The sequence below is a fragment of the Brassica napus genome, chromosome C7 (assembly GCF_020379485.1).
Source record: "Brassica napus cultivar Da-Ae chromosome C7, Da-Ae, whole genome shotgun sequence".
Lineage (NCBI taxonomy): Eukaryota > Viridiplantae > Streptophyta > Magnoliopsida > Brassicales > Brassicaceae > Brassica > Brassica napus.
In genome coordinates this window covers 52401735-52417897 of record NC_063450.1, presented here as the reverse complement: position 1 = coordinate 52417897, position 16163 = coordinate 52401735, and the positions used below count along the sequence as shown (strand labels likewise).

Sequence of the window (16163 nt, the reverse complement as noted above, 5' to 3'; positions counted from 1 at the left end):
TACGGAACCAACTGCTTTCACACCGGGGGAAGACCATCCAGAGCAACTACTATGTTATAAAACATGTTAATCTTTAATTGTATATAACATTAATACATTTTCATGTTTAAGATTGTATAAAACACACAAATAGAATATATAAACTTAATATAGTATAATTTTCATCAAAATTATGAATATAAATGATATTTATAAAATTTTAGATCAAATAAATAAATAAAAATATTACTAAACATAAAATAAAAATAATAAAATAATAAAAAAAACAGATTAGGCGGTTAAGTTGTCATTTAGGCGGTCTAGACGAAGAAAATTGGATATCCGATTTTTTAAACCGATTTGACATAAATTAGGGTGGAAGAGTGACGCGTAGCACCCAAGCGGCCGGGCCTAGGCTGCTGATTTATAGAACAGAGACTAAAATCAACTATATTATTTCTGAACTTAGCTGCTTGACATCCTAAACATTTATGTATTTGAGAAGTACAAGTGAATTAATTTAGGCCTAACTCCTGCGTTACCAAAAAGTTGAACACGGTAAACTGCCATCAAAAGCATAAATTTAATTCAGAATCTAATTTTCAGGAAATCCTTGGCATCAAAAGCATAAATCTGAACACATTTCTAAGAAAATGTACATAATTGTGTTGACAGAAAAATTAAAAAAAAAAAAATTATTAAACTAAAAGGTTAGTATGTTATTATCATTTGAATTTGATTAATGTAGGCATTGTTTTCGCAAGTGATACTGTGTAACATTGTGCCTGGCTGTCTCATGCACTTTGGCAGTTTCCCGTGTCGAGAAAAAAACAAACTGTGGAAAACTGGTCCCAAGTTTGATGAGATTGAGCAGAGATTACCCTCCCTTGAAGCTGCGGTTAGGCCAATCCGAGCAGATAAAGAAGCTCTCGTGGCTGTTGGTGGCCACATTAACCGAGCCGTTTGACGCGCTGTCCATGGACTTGAGAAGTCTTTGTTATCAGACCCCAAGAACGACATCTCCTGTTATTTAGCTGTACTAAAGCGGTTAGAGGAAGCTTTGAGGTTCCTAGAGGAGAACTGTGGGTTTAGCTATTCAGTGGTTGGAAGATATCGTTGAGTATTTGGAAGATCACAGCGTTGCTGGATGACAAGAATCTTTCGAGTTTGAAGAAGTCTTTGAAAGGTCTCAGGGAGTTTGGGCTTGATGGTGGGCTTAGGGATGCTGCTTTAGACAAGCTTGAAAGCTAGTTCCGGAGGCTGTTGGAGGATAACAGTGTTCCACTCCCCCCATGGCGTCTCCATCATCATTAGGAGAACAAGCTTGCAAGTACGTGAGGTACTCAGTGGTGGCTTTGGAGAAGATTCTCAGCTCTCTTTACGTTCCTAAACCCATGAGATATGGAGGTTTCAGAGGAACACCGCCGAGTGAGAAACTCAAGAATGATGTTGACATTCGACGCGCTACTTCCGCTGTTGCCTGATTGAAGCCATGTGCTGTTCGCACCTCGATTGTTGTCTGAAAATGTGAGCAGATTGTGTATTTAGTCATTGATCAAGGGCCTCTTTAGTTCATTTATCTCATAAGATTTCATGTTCATAGGGACCAAGCGGGTTAAGATTATTCTATTTAATGTGATGACTAGAAGATCAGCAATGTTCTTGTTCTTAGTTGTTGTACTAGATTTGCGACTTTTATGAATTTTTTATACCAATAATGAACAGTTTATCTGTTCTCTCTTGGCCCTCTCTTATCTCTCAGCTTGCTTGTGTCCTCCATGTGAAGTTGATCATGTTTATGTATAGATGAAAGTCATTACACAAGTATATGTGTATACACACCTGAACCATATCTGTACACATTTCTCAGTGTCCTCCCCTATCATTTGGATTCTGCAACTTTAAACAACTCTCGCCATTTCTGCGGATCACTTCCCGGACCATCTCCCTGAAACCACAACCCATCAAAAAAACCAAACATGTTCAACGATCAAACTAAAGCTTTGGTTCTTTAGGACACCCCTTAAGACATGTTTCTTGATCAGACGCTTCAATGATTACCTTAACTGAATTGATCTCATAAGCTTTCCCTTGAGTGAATTCAATATCAAGTGCCTGTATGCAAGCTTCAGCCACCACAAGTCTGCTTACCTCTCCAACAAGTTTATCACCTGTTATAAGAAAACCTTAATGTAAAAACAAGCCTATCTCAAATTACTATAGTTCAGCATCCAAGAACCTCAAAAATTACCTTGACCAATGACAACAGCACGCCGTTCACCGGCTGTAGCTTTGAGCAAAGTATTGAGATCATAGGATGTGTATGGTCCATCAGTCAATCTACCGGGTCTGTTATCATGTGATACAGTAAATTAACAAACCATATGTTTACCATATGTTACCTCTCTTTTATACCAAACCTGATAATGGTGAATGGAAGACCAGACTCCCTAAGAAAATCTTCCCCCATCTTCTTGTACTTAAGAACCCCAAATAAGTTCATGATGCTGTCAAACAAAACCATACATGAAGTGATAATAGAGACGATCAGATAATGGAAGTTTCACACTACTATATAAGTCTCACCTCCAAGGAAGCTCATTAGGCTTGGTGACACCTACTGATGAAACCAGAACAACTCTCTCCACAGATGAGGGCAGTGCTGAAATGAGATTCCTCACACCTTCCCAATCTTTTTAGAACACAAAACATGACATGCAATGTAAGGGGAGACCCCCTTGTTTCATTCATTGTTAATCATCACAATACAAAAGATCATAAAGACTATGGAGAGAAAATGTTCTCACCTACTTTACCAGGTGTGTTGTCTCCACTCCACCTCTGTGAAGGGAAAGCTGTAGTCCCCGTGCAACAAATCACATGTGTCACACCCTACACAAACCCGTAACAATCTAAACATAAACAAAGAAAATGATGAGCAAATGAAAGAAGACGAGAGAACCTCGAACATGGATGGATCAAGATCCTCAGCATTCCTAGTATCCCCTTTGACTACCTGTAATGAATCTTCATCTTGTTTACCGAACAACTTGGTTGCTTTCTCAAGATCACGCAGTAATAGCCTCGACTTAATATTCCTCTTGAGCAATGAAGCTACCACTAGTTGCCCTGAGATTACCAAAACACCACCATAAAGAACCAATTGTAACAATAAAAATGAAAACTTTGAGAAATTCATCATTATCCCAATTTTCAAAAACTGAACAATTGAAGTAGATGGTTATGGTTGGTTCGTACCGACACCACCAGTTCCCCCCACGACAAGAACAAGCTTTGAAGAAGAGGCTAAAGGGGAAGAATCATCGACGGCTTCTTCTGCGAGAGCTTGAATTGGAGAGGATGATGGAGACGAAGATGCTTCATTTCTAACCAGGAAGGAAGAAGTAAGGCCATAAGAAGAAGATGATGATGATTGGAGTGGCAGAGAGGTAAAAAGAGGGATTCTTAGAGAGGGTTTTGGGTATGTCGTAGAGGGAACAGAGATAGGAGCAAAGCTGAGAATGGCAGCCATGAATGGTGTGAGCAAACGCGAGAGAGATAGAGAGAGACAAAGTATAATTACTGTCGGGATAAAGAGCCATTAGTTGTTAATTTAAAAAGACAACATAAATTTTGGTCAATGTAAAATAAATAAAAATAATAATACTATAATGTTTTAGGAAAAAATTGTTTCATATATAAAGAATTTTTTAAATATTTTATACATGTTTACAAATAATAATGATAAACTGTAAAATTTAAAGAATAATTTTATTTATTAAAAAAAATTGGCTTAAAATGTGAAAATATTTAATTATAAAATAATATCTTTATAATCAAAATTCAATACATTTTCTTAATATTTGTGAAAAACTAAAACATATACTATATATGTTCATAACAGATGTATGTTTATGTATTTTTACACATATTAGGAAAACATAATAAATTTTAACATTTAATGTATTATTTTTTGTATTTGCCAATTTTGCATAATTTTAAACCAATAGTATTTTAAAAAGTATATATTTTAAAAAATATATAATTTATCATTATTAACTAATAAAAATTACATTAAAAACTAAAACATGCATCTTTTTGAAATAAAATTTTATTTTAATAACATTATCTTTAAGAACAAAGGAGTATATCTTTTTGAAACTTTTAATCTAGATGGCCGAATAAGATTTGATGACTTAGAAAAATAAACATATATTATATGTGACATATATGTATGAATAACTATTGTCATTGTGAAAAACATATGAATACACAAAATAAATGCGATAACTCAAATCAAGCATTTTTTGACAGCACAATGCTCATCAATGGTGTAGGACAGGCACAAGTTGAAGAGGTTGTTTCTTCACAATGGTAAGATTACCAGCTTCTTCCATATCAATCTCTTCTTCACTAATCATCCCTTCAGGCAATGTCCAATCAAAAAAGTAAAGCAAACTCAACAGTCCTAGTTCCACAGGAGCAACAGCCATTGGCATTCCGGGACACATTCTTCTACCAGAACCAAACGGTAATAGCTCAAAGCTTTGTCCTTTGAAATCTACACAAGTTTTAGCAAACCGTTCAGGGATGAATGCTTCAGGGTCGGTCCACCGACCGGGGTCACGTCCGATGGTCCATACGTTAAGTAGGATTTGTGTTTTTGGAGGAATATCATATCCATTGATCTTGACATGGGACATTGTTTCCCTTGGTAGCAAAAGCGGAAGTGCTGGGTGTAATCTAAATGTTTCCTTGATTATGAGCTTCAAATAATCAACTTTGTCAATGTCTTCCTCAGTGATACTTTCCTTTTTGAGCCCTATGGTGTTTCGGATCTCTTCTTGTGCCTTCTCATCACTCTAGGGTTTTTAGCCAGCTCCGTCATTGCCCATATCATGGTTACAGCACCTGTATCTACCCCCGCTAGAAATATATCCTGACCAACCAACACACAAATCTATAAACACATGTATACAATTAAGCGATTGCATTTGTATGTTATTTTTGTGTTTTTGTTAACTTAAAGAGGGACGTTTTGAAAAAGAACATACTCCTTCTATTTGATGAAAAGTGTTATTTAAACATTTCACACCGATTACAAAATGAATAATATACCTATGTTTTTATTAATTACATATATTTATTAATAATATTTAAAATAAAATATTAATACAATTAATTCATTTTGTAATTAATATTAAGTTTTAAGTAAATATTAATTACATTGAAACTCTAAAACAATATTTTTATGTAACAAAGAAATGTTAAAATAACATTTATATGAAATATGTATCAATTTTCTTTGAAATAGGTTGGCAGAGTGTATAAACGCCTGATGCCCACATGAATTATACTACATGTATTTAATATCTTTATACATAAACCTAAGATCATACATACACAAACAAGTGATGAGGACCTAAATAGTTGTAGTGGAGTGATGTATAGTGGGAATGCTAGCAGTTTCAATGGAGAATTCCCAAGATGGTATTCCCAACATACAAGATGGTGTGAAAAATCTAGAATATGTAATTTTAAGAAAAAGAGAGAGTATGAAGCAAGATTTGAGGTTTTACCGTGATGACTCCCTTGATATTATCAATGCTGAGCTTGAAATAATCTTTGTCTCCTTGTTTGTCCATCATACCTAACAAGAGTGCAACAATATCCGCCTGAGAATCCATAGCTTTCTTTCCTGCTTGAGCTTCATGTTTCAAGTGATCATCAATTACATGCTGGTAAAAAGCATCAAGCTCTTCAAACACTTTGTTTATCCTATTGTGTCCTCCAAACAACCAATCTAGGAATCTCCCAAGTCCACCACAGGGGAACAGATCAGAGCAAGTGAAACCACCAAGAACTAACACTACCTCATTCAAAAGTTCTTCGAGTCTGCCTTTACCGATCAAGAAACCACTCCCGTTGAAGTTCTGTCCTAAGGCTACTCTACAAAAAAAAAAATTCACTTGGAAAAAAATTATTTAGGAATCTTTTTAATTATCTGAAAATGTAAACAGATTATGTGTTAGTTTATCTTGAATTTTGTTTCTAATAATTCACGGAATAAAAAATCCATTAAAGCTCTTCCTTTTTTTTAAAAAAAAATAGTCAATATACAGTATTAAAATTAAAATTGTAAGAAGGTAGTTTGTGTTAATTCCGTGTATATTTAATCAGTAATACAATAAGTAATCCAATTTGTTAAAAGCTTATCTGGTTTCACTGACAGAAATTCATTACAAAACTGAAAAAAAAAAAACAGCAATAGAGAAATGGATAAGGACCATAAGGTAACAGTTGTTGGTGTTATAACGACCACCGAACTCAACAGCATCGGATATAACGGAGACAGTAGCTCCGAAACGTTCGGGTATGGTCCGATAGCAAGCCAATCCATTCCCACCACGTCATCGTCAACGTGTCCGAACGTCAAATTCCTCTATATTTAGAGCATGTGCGCGTATACACAGAGAGACTCAAATACTCTCAGTCATCACGTATATATATATACGTATTCGTATTTTTCTATTCTTTTTTAAATAAAACAAACAGTTTCTTATACGGAAACTTGATATATACTTGTTTTATCTTTTGTTCTCATCTTCTCCGATCGGTGGATTCTCTTTTTTTCTCTCTGCTGATTAGTTTTAGCCTAGTGGAGCTCTTAACTTGCGTGCATCGTCAGTTGATTACAGCTGAGCCCCGTTGGTGGATAAGGCCTCTGCCATGTCAGCGCAGGAGAAGGCTGCACCGGCGGCTCTGTTCTTGACGGAGGAATCTAGCCGTGGTGGAAGGTTAAGGAGATGTGTTAAGTCTCCGCCGGAGAGTTCGTCATCGGTCGGGGTGACGGGAGAGAGCAGCGAAAGCGAGGAAGAAGAAGAAGAAGACGGCACCGTTTCGTCACAAGGAAGATGGCTTGATTCGTTCGGTTCCTCTCTGGAAGATTCTCTTCCGATTAAGTACGTCTCTTTAAAAGTATCATTTTTTTTTTTTTTTTTTTTTTAAAGAGATGATTAAATGATTCTTTGATCTTCGCCTGAATATATTCGATTCAAATCCAGTAAAAATATATATAAAAAGCCATTATGATAGCTAATACTCTGTTTGATCACTCTGTTTCATCATTTATCCCTGAACTACCGGTCTTGTCTTGATATTGTTATTTGCTCAAGCTTAATCATACAATTCAAACATTATGGATGTTGTTATTACATGGTCGGAGATGTAGTGTTGAATTTGTCTGATGGTTTAATTTTGTTTGAAGGAGAGGATTATCAAATCATTACATAGGGAAATCGAAATCATTTGGGAATCTATTGGAAGCGAGCAACAACGCCAAGGAACTGGAGAAAGTGGAGAGTCCATTGAACAAGAGAAGGAGATTGCTTATTGCTAACAAGCTAAGGAGAAGATCTTTATCGTCATCTTTCAGCTTCTACCCCAAGACTAATCTTAATTCCATGCCTTTACTTGCATTGCAAGAATCTGACGAAGATGATCACAAATGTAATAACGATGATGATGATGACAGTAGTGATGAGGAAATTAATAAGCTGCAAGATAAGAGGATGAAGATGACGAATAATAGAGATTTTATGGTTCAAACTCAGAGCTGTTTTTGCTTATCTAGTTTTCCAGATGATGATCGATAATTAAGATCCATTTCTATTACCCACTTGTGTTCTGTTTTTTTTTTTAATAGCGTGGAGGAAGTTACGTTGGCAATAAGTGATTTGATAGATTGATTAAAGAATATAACTAATGGTTTAGTCGTTTAGATGATCATACTTTTGTTGAACTTTAAACGATAGTGAGTTTGATTATTATTTGTATATTTGATTTGATCTCCACTAATTAAACAATATTATCATACTTATTGTCCGTAATCTTTGTGAATATCCTCCCATTATTTGACCCGAAAATATTATTTTTTAACAAAATTTGGTTAGGTCACATCAGGTTAGGTGAAATGTGAACCAAGGTCTAAAAGGATAAGGTTTTCTCTTTGTAATTTGACGAAACACGTTGCATTACATGAGCCATGTTGCTCCAACTACTTAAAAACTGATATTCATAAAAAAGATTCAAGATTCTCGGCATATTCTTTCATCATTTCTTCTGGCACCAATTGTTGAGTATGCTTTCACTTAAAGCTAGCTAAATTCATGATTTTAAAACATATAAACTGATTTTAGAATCATTCTCGTTCTAACTACCACTGGTCCTGCCTCTTTCTTCCCTTTTTGGCCAACAAAATCCTGCTTTTGTTTTCTTTTTTCATTGTACCTCTAAACACCTCTTATAGTAGGGGCTGTTAGTTTCACCATCTTTCATCTCCGTCCGGATGATTTATTTGTATGATCTATTCAGATGATTTATTCAGATTTTTGAGACTGTTTGTTTGTCCATCCAAGTGGTTCATCTAGATGAATCATCTAAATGAATTTTATGTTTGTTTCTTTATTTTCATTTCCATCCAAATGAGTTTAGTAAACAAATTGCCAAAATACCCTTGTTTTGATTTAATCATATGTTAAAATTTACTACAATAATAACTTCTAATAAACATTTAAATTGATAAACATGTATTTGAAAAAAAAAACATTAGAGTTTCAAACTAAAAGAATATTAATAATAAACCGACTATAACTTCGGTTTTGGCGGAAAATGAAAATTTTCGGTTATGACGGAAAACAAGATTTTTCGATTTTGACGAGAAAACGAGATTTTTCGATTTTGGCGGGAAAACGAAATTTTTTTTGTTTGGCGAGAAAACGAGATTTTTTTGTTTGGCGAGAAAATGCATTTTTGCGGTTTTAGCGGGAAAACGATTTTTTTTTTATTTTAGCGGGAAAACGCGTTTTTAGTTTTGGCGGAAAACACGTTTTTCGGTTTTGGCGGGAAAATACAATTTTTCGGTTTTGGCGAGAAAACACGTTTTGTGGTTTTGGCGGGAAAATACGTTTTTGCGGTTTTGGCGGGAAACGAGATTTTTGCGGTTTTGGCGGGAAAACACATTTTTCGGTTTTTGCCGGAAAACACTTTTTGCGTTTTTGGCGTGAAAACGCGTTTTTGTTGTTTTGGCATGAAAACTTTTGGATTTCGCGCAAAATGCGTTTTGGCGGGAAAATATGTTTTTGCGGTTTTTGTGGGAAAATGCGTTTTTTGGCAGAAAAACACGTTTTTGCGGTTTTCGCGGGAAAATGCGTTTTGGCGTGAAAACACGTTTTGCAGTTTTCACGAGAATATGCGTTTTGCAGTTTTGGCGGGAAATGCATTCTGATGAGAAAACGCATTTTTCGGTTTTGGCGGGAAAACACGTTCCGGCGGGAAAACACATTTTGTGGTTTTGGTGGGAAAACGTGTATTTGTGTTTTGGCGGAAAAATGCGTTTTGGGGTTTTGACGTGAAAACGCGTTTTTGTGATTTTGGCATGAAAACACGTTTTTGCGGGAAAACATGTTTTTGCAATTTTGTGCGGAAATCAATTTTTAGAGTTTTGGCGTGAAAATTTTGATTTTAGGTTTTCGCGAAAAAATGCGTTTTTGTGGTTTTGTCAGTTTTCGTGTGTGACAAAATGATATTATGTTTATGTTTGTAATTTGTGAATTACATCAAGGACATAATAGACTTTATATCAAATTGAATGAACTATCTCCATCCAAATGGTCCAAATTGGATCAGCTGAATGGACTTTAAAATTAAGCCTAAATTTTCGAAAGTCATCCGGATGATCCATCCAGATGAATTGCACTTTTAGTGTCTAAACGAACAAAACTCTCATCTCCATCCAGATGGCTCATTCGGATGGAGAAACGAAGTTACTTCAGGATATATTGCATATAAACAAAATGAATGAAGCGGATAAGTATTGAAGATGTTATACTAAATACATACACTTTAGACTTTGGGGATAACATGCTGAAAAATGGACTTCATAAATGTATACTAACTTAGACGTTATCATTCTTCCAAATAAAAAATTTCACAAGCAATAGAAAGGCATTCGGGTAGGTAATCAAGATTGTATATTTTCTTTTAATTTGTTCCTTATTTAAATATTTCTATCGACAATACTAAAATCATTTCTTTTACTTACAAGATTTATAAAATTGAACAAAAACCATGAAAATTCGAGACATAATCGATAAAGCATTTTATGAAAATCATTATAGTTTTAATCTCCCAAACAAACGACATTATAGAAAGAAAAGAGTATTACAAATAAAAACAAAATCTTGAGGTACTAATTAAAAGGAAAAAAAACACAGCCGTATGAGGAAGAATCCATCGGTACCATACCGGAAACTATAAACCGGTTTAAGGAATGATAACAGTTTGGTCTTTACATATACTTAAAACGCCTCCCTCGCTCAATATAGTAAACAGACTCGACCAACAAAAAGATTTGCTAAAAGAGAAACGAACGTTACCTTCTGCGCCACCATCCCAAGCCTGTAATAATCAATTGGTATGTACCCGGTTAAGGAGTGTGAATATTCAAATCCAAATAAAAATATAAGAAGAGGATAAGAGAAGGTTTAATAGCTGACCTCAGCTACTACCCTTTTGTTTGAGGGTGATTTTGTCCCCAAGACTTAGAGCAATCCCTTGCGTCTTGCTCCTTATCCTTATGTAGCCACTCAATGCTCCGTCAGTTTGTTTCTCGATACTCACGTTCACAAGAGCATCCTCACCAAACACACTCTTTGCATATAAGTTTGCTGCAAGGAAACCGCATTCCCCTTCTATTGCAGATCTGCAGATAGAGAAGCATCAAACAGTAAGAAGAGTTTCAGTCTACAGGAAGAAATAAGGATCTACACTTACGGAGCAGTGAGACACTTCATGTTTGTGGATTTGATAATGTGGTCGAGGAACTCTCTTTCGTTCTGAATCGTGGTGTTCACAGCAACCTGACATGAAGACCACAGCGGTAATGGTTAATACCCAACTCAAACAAATTAACAAAGCAGTGTAAAAGGTTTCGGTGAATTACCTTGTTTTCCCACTCAAACTCTGCCCACATGGTTCTGAAGGCAGCCTCTGAGCAAACAGCAGGGGAGATATAGTCCATGATGTCAATGTGTATGTCGTTGAGAACAACGACGTTTCGCTCCATTACATTTGATGTCTCATAGACGATGTTCCCGAATATGACTCCGGTTTCTGTGGACGAGACCTTGATGTTTGCTTTGATCTGCATGCTCGTTTCTGGTGCAAGACTATAGTTTTGAGGACGCTCAACAAGCTTGAGATCACCCATGGTTGCCAACTCTAAGCACATATTCTGAAGGGTTTCCTTGGTACGGTTGATAACGGTGACTTCGAGTGCGATGTCATAGTGATGGACTGTCACATATGCTTCAGCATAGACTGGATCACTGAATCCTGTGAGTTGAAGAATGCGGTTGAGTTTGTTCCCGTCGTTCTCGTCCTTGGTGAATTCTCCAGTTGCACGCTTTAGGTCATCTTGTACCTGGTCTTCTAACTCAAGTTGACTCATTCCCTGAAAGAAACGTATCATCAGTAATTTGATATACAGGCCGAACGAAAAATAACATACAACCAACCACTAACAACTCTTGTTGTCCATCTTTCAAGATGAGAAAATGAAAAACTGAACAGATTGCCAAGGAATTCATAGGAAAAGAAAATCAATGAAGGAAGCGATGATTTGGAAAGCAATACTGTTACCTTTCGGCTCTTTAGATGGAAGAAGTCAATGAGATCATCAGGTTGAGCATTAGTTGTTTGGGTCTTTGCCTTAAGCTCCGCCATCTCTGTTAGCTGCTTTTCAGAAATCATCTTGACAAAACTCTGGCGGCAGGATTCCAGCCATATCTTTTTCATCTCAGCATTCCTATGGCAAAGCAATTTTATGCACAAGACAATCCTCTCGTACGAATCATTATCAATAGGGTGTGGAGAGGCCGGAGATTGACCAAGTTGCAGCATAGAAACCATGATCAGCAAAGCCTGTGTGACTGTCTTGTTCACTTCAGTTTTAGATGGCTGAACCTCTTCCAGTCTAAGAACAAGTTTAGTCAGTGTGCAAGCAACCACTGCTCCTAGGAAAAAATCACCAGTTAGAAGCAGTGTTCTCAGATTTCCCGAAGTCACTGATCCTTGAACAACGGTTGGTGTTGAGAATGTGGTCTCAGAGGCCGCGCTTTGGGTAGCATAAGTACCATCAGCAAGAATCACAGGTTTTCTAGAGGACACCATGGCAGAGGAGGTTGGCTGAATCTTGTTTGATGTCTCAGTTGGCTGAGATTCCTCAGAAACAGAATAAAATGGTAACTCACCAAGGCATTGTTTAATGGTTGCAACGCCACTCTCAACTTCCGAAAGTGATAGGCAATACTCCCCAATAATCCAAAGTGCACAAGGGCAGACCTTTCCAGCTCTGATCTGATAGAATGTGTCCAACAACCTGGTTATGATTGAAACTCTTAACTTGGGATTTGTTTCAATTATCTCTCTAACAAAAGCAACTACGTCAAGGGCTGAAGCCACGTTGCTATCTCCCAGGAAATCCATAAGAAGATGGACCACTGTGCTTGCAACTTCAGGGAACTTAACTGCACAAGCATGAATTGCTTGAATAAGCATTTGTCTGTACTCTCCATTCTTCTCAAGCTCTCCACTCTGTGTCTTCACAACTTCTTTCTTCAACATCTGAACGACTTCATTAATATTATGATGAGTAATCAAATCAAGGGCAATGTCAAGTGTCTTCTTGCGAATATCAAGGTTCGGGCTTGAGAGTGCTCTGAGCACATCTATTATCAACTCAACCATGATATCTCTGTGCAATGACTTAAGCTCACTCAACCGATCGAGCAAAATAAGCTTCACATTATTGTCACTCTGAGAAAGAAGAAGCTGACAGTAGGTGTTGGCGGCAGCCCTAATAGCAGTAGGGGCAGATGAGAGAGAAACAAGCGTCCCAGCACATTCATAGATAACTGCGGAGGAAGTGGCACTTAACAGAGAAATAATAATCTTAATATACTTCCCCTTCTCTGCTGGTTTAGTCTTGCACACACTTCGAATCAACTCCAGCACCACCATCTGAAGCGATTCATTCCAGTCTGAAACCTTGTCAACATTGCTCAGAAGATAATTCACTGCTCGTTCTTCAGCACAGGTAAAGAGCATCAGAAACGCATTTCTCTTGGCAGACGGATCTTGTTCTGTTGACAGAGCTTTCTCGATCATTTCAGGTGCGTCCACGAAGAGCTGATCGCCATTTGGGAGCTTATATATCGACATGACGGCCAGAATCGCATTCCTACGAACAAATGGATGGCGGTGCTCCAGATTTTGCAACACTGACGGAGTCAAAGGCTCGACTATCTCAGTCTCCTTCAACCGGCAGAGAAACCTCAGCGTCACTCCACGAATGTACTCATTAGGATGCTGAAGGTTGTTCCGAAGATTCTGGCAAATCAAAATCATTTCAGGCAGCACCTTCCCCCTAGAATCCGTTTTCTCAATCAGCTCCAGGTACAGCAGCAGAAGCTTTTGGATCGTGTGGTCTTCTGAAGGCAGCACGTATCTTATAATAGTTATGAAAAGCTGCGGAATGGTTTCGCCATTCAGCAGAAGCATAACCGCCTTCTTCATGGCATCAACTTTTGCTTCAACATCATTGCCCTCGAGAGCTTCTTTAATCTCCTTGGCAACTGCTGGCGTCCCTTTGTCATAGTGCACAAGCAAGGTACAAGATTTGTCCATCTTTTCCGGTGCTGCACAAAAAGAGATAAGGAAAACTTATGAGCTCAAATGAAAGAAGTACCACTGTTACATGAGATAATAAAATGAACAGGAACCAAACATCAGACTTTCACATCGTCATAAAGATGTACAGGTCATATAGTAACAAACAAGATAAGCAAAATGTTGATATTTTCTTGCGGTTTAAAGTTTCCAGATACTGAGTATACAATACAATGAATAAAGAATCTCCGTATTTTGAAATTCAGTTTTTATTTAAAAATAAAACGGCTAAGATCGACATCAATGTTCTCCAATACATGGTTTATGAAGAGCCAACCATCACATCTCCAAATGAAAATTCAGTAATGTCCAATCAGGAAAAGATAGATACATAACATAAAATCCTCAGATCTAGCAATTAACATCACTTTGCTACAACTACGATCAAATCGATTTCAAACAATTAAAGAGCTTCGGATCAACAAATGTTCATCTTAGCTCCCCAGATTTGAAAAGCAGCAATCGGATCTACATAGTTCGCAGTCTCACACAGCAATGGAATCGCGTTCCTAACGGGATCGGATCTAGATCAAACAGAGGACGCCGCATAAAATCGAAACAGTGTAGATTTACACGATAGAATCGATCTCTAAAAGTATCTGAAACATGAGTAACAGAGAAACGAACCTCAAGGTACGAGATCCAGAGAGAGAGAGAGAGAGGAGGAGGAGATCCACGGACTTGCGAAAGCTTTGGATTCAAGAGTGATTTGGATCTCAGGGAAACAAGCACTCGCTGCACAGTGTGTGAGATACAAATGGTGGGTCGTTCGTCTTGTGTAAATCTGATCCTTTTTTTATTGTTTGTTTGAACGAATAACGGAGAGAACGAGTCAACCTTAAAGGCCCAAATATTTATTGATGAAAAGCCCAGTCCATACGTCTCTATTTTTTTTTCAAAGTAAGCCCAATATAAAGTGAGCGTAATAATGATTTGAATTTGGTTAAGGTGTTTAGGACATCCGATTAGACTTTTACCTGGTTAGAGCATCTCTAAGCTACTCCAATTTATATTTCAAATGGAGTTTTGAGTCAAATCTCTTTCAACCCTATTTTACCTTTCACTACATAATATATATTAAAAAGCTGATTTATTCAAAAAATAAATTAATAATATTTTTTTTTAATTATTTCTTCTTTTTTTTTTTACTTCAAAATGTAATAGGGTTAGAGTGAAACTCAAGTAAAACTTTACATTGAGATGTTCTTAGTAATACCGCGATTAGTCAACTAATTTCATATTCCTTCGTCTAAGAGTGTTTTCGATTATTAAAAAAAAGTAAGAACAATTGCAATCCAATGCGTACAAGCTTCATAATGTATTTTGATCATTGATGAATAAATTTGATTTTTAAAAAATTCAGGCTTCCTGAATTTTCGTCACGTTCTCTATAACACGGCATCCGCTTCATAAACATGCATCGTAAACATGTTGTAATTAAACTACTCGTTTCACAGATTCAAGCTTACTCAGTGATCAAAATATTTGCAATTCTGAAACTATTTCTAAAAAAAAATTCGTTATAGGAAGAAGCATTTTGGAAACGTTTTCACAAGCATAGTATTAGGGGAAATTGCCAAAAATACTATTTTCAAAGTACCAATTTTCATATTTACACTAACTACTTTTACTCTCATCTTTAACGAAGGGTAAAAGACATTTATAACCTTTTGATTACCTTTTACAAAAAAAACATATGGTTAACTAATCTAAACTTAAAATATCAACTTTAAACCCTAAATCATCAACTCTAAACCCTAAACCATGAAACATCAACTCTAAACCCTAAACCCTAAAACTTCAAATCTAAACCCTAAAACATCAACTCTAAACCCTAAACGTAAACCCTAAACCCTAAATCTAAACTTAAAACATCAACTTTAAACTCTAAATATCAACTCTAAACCCTAAACCATGAAACATCAACTCTAAACTCTAAACCCTGAAACATCAACTCTAAACCCTAAACCCTAAACCTTCAAATCAAAACCCTAAAACATCAACTCTAAACCCTAAACGTAAACCCTAAACCCTAAATCTTATATTTTTCTAAAATTCGAATCCTAAACCCTAAACCTTCAAATCTAAACTCTAAAACATCAACTCTAAACCCTAAACCCTAAATCTTCAAATCTAAACCCTAAACCCTAAATCTTCAAATCTAAACCATAAAACATCAACTCTATGGTTTTTGGGTTTAGGGTTTAGGATTTAAGGTTTAGGGTTTAGAGTTGAAGATTTAGGATTTAGAGTTGATGTTTTAGGGTTTAGGGTTAATTTTTAGGGTTTAGGATTTAGAGTTTACTTTTTAGGGTTTAGGATTTAGTGTTGATAGTTTAGGGTTTTGTGTTGATAGTTTAGGGTTTAGAGTTGAAGTTTAGGGTTTAGGGTTTAGA

At 36.4% G+C, this 16163-nt stretch overlaps 3 protein-coding genes and 1 long non-coding RNA gene across 4 annotated transcripts; 1 reads left to right on the top strand and 3 right to left on the bottom strand.

The window, feature by feature from the left end:
* Positions 1–1760: 1760 nt before the first annotated feature.
* LOC106411220 (sanguinarine reductase) lies at positions 1761–3572 on the bottom strand. The gene is made up of 8 exons (XM_013851929.3): positions 3238–3572; positions 2942–3108; positions 2787–2871; positions 2566–2671; positions 2400–2486; positions 2231–2328; positions 2041–2150; positions 1761–1927 (listed from the first exon to the last, which is right to left on the bottom strand). Exons 1-8 carry the CDS (start codon positions 3509–3511, stop codon positions 1862–1864), a joined length of 993 nt encoding a protein of 330 aa, XP_013707383.2. The 5' UTR covers positions 3512–3572; the 3' UTR covers positions 1761–1861.
* Positions 3573–4175: 603 nt separating this feature from the next.
* On the bottom strand, positions 4176–6192 carry LOC106409186. Its single transcript, XR_007326359.1, has 2 exons — positions 5559–6192; positions 4176–4918 (listed from the first exon to the last, which is right to left on the bottom strand). It is a non-coding gene; the product is annotated as an uncharacterized LOC106409186 (long non-coding RNA).
* Positions 6193–6304: 112 nt separating this feature from the next.
* Positions 6305–7653, top strand: LOC106407607 (protein OXIDATIVE STRESS 3 LIKE 2). The gene is made up of 2 exons (XM_013848481.3): positions 6305–6941; positions 7247–7653. The coding sequence occupies exons 1-2, from the start codon at positions 6709–6711 to the stop codon at positions 7632–7634; spliced, it is 621 nt and encodes a 206-aa protein (XP_013703935.2). The 5' UTR covers positions 6305–6708; the 3' UTR covers positions 7635–7653.
* A 2470-nt stretch (positions 7654–10123) lies between these two features.
* LOC106410259 (coatomer subunit beta-1) lies at positions 10124–14598 on the bottom strand. Its single transcript, XM_013850745.3, has 6 exons — positions 14395–14598; positions 11680–13736; positions 10982–11491; positions 10813–10898; positions 10536–10741; positions 10124–10437 (listed from the first exon to the last, which is right to left on the bottom strand). Exons 2-5 carry the CDS (start codon positions 13723–13725, stop codon positions 10537–10539), a joined length of 2847 nt encoding a protein of 948 aa, XP_013706199.2. The 5' UTR covers positions 13726–13736; positions 14395–14598; the 3' UTR covers positions 10124–10437; position 10536.
* Positions 14599–16163: the final 1565 nt, after the last annotated feature.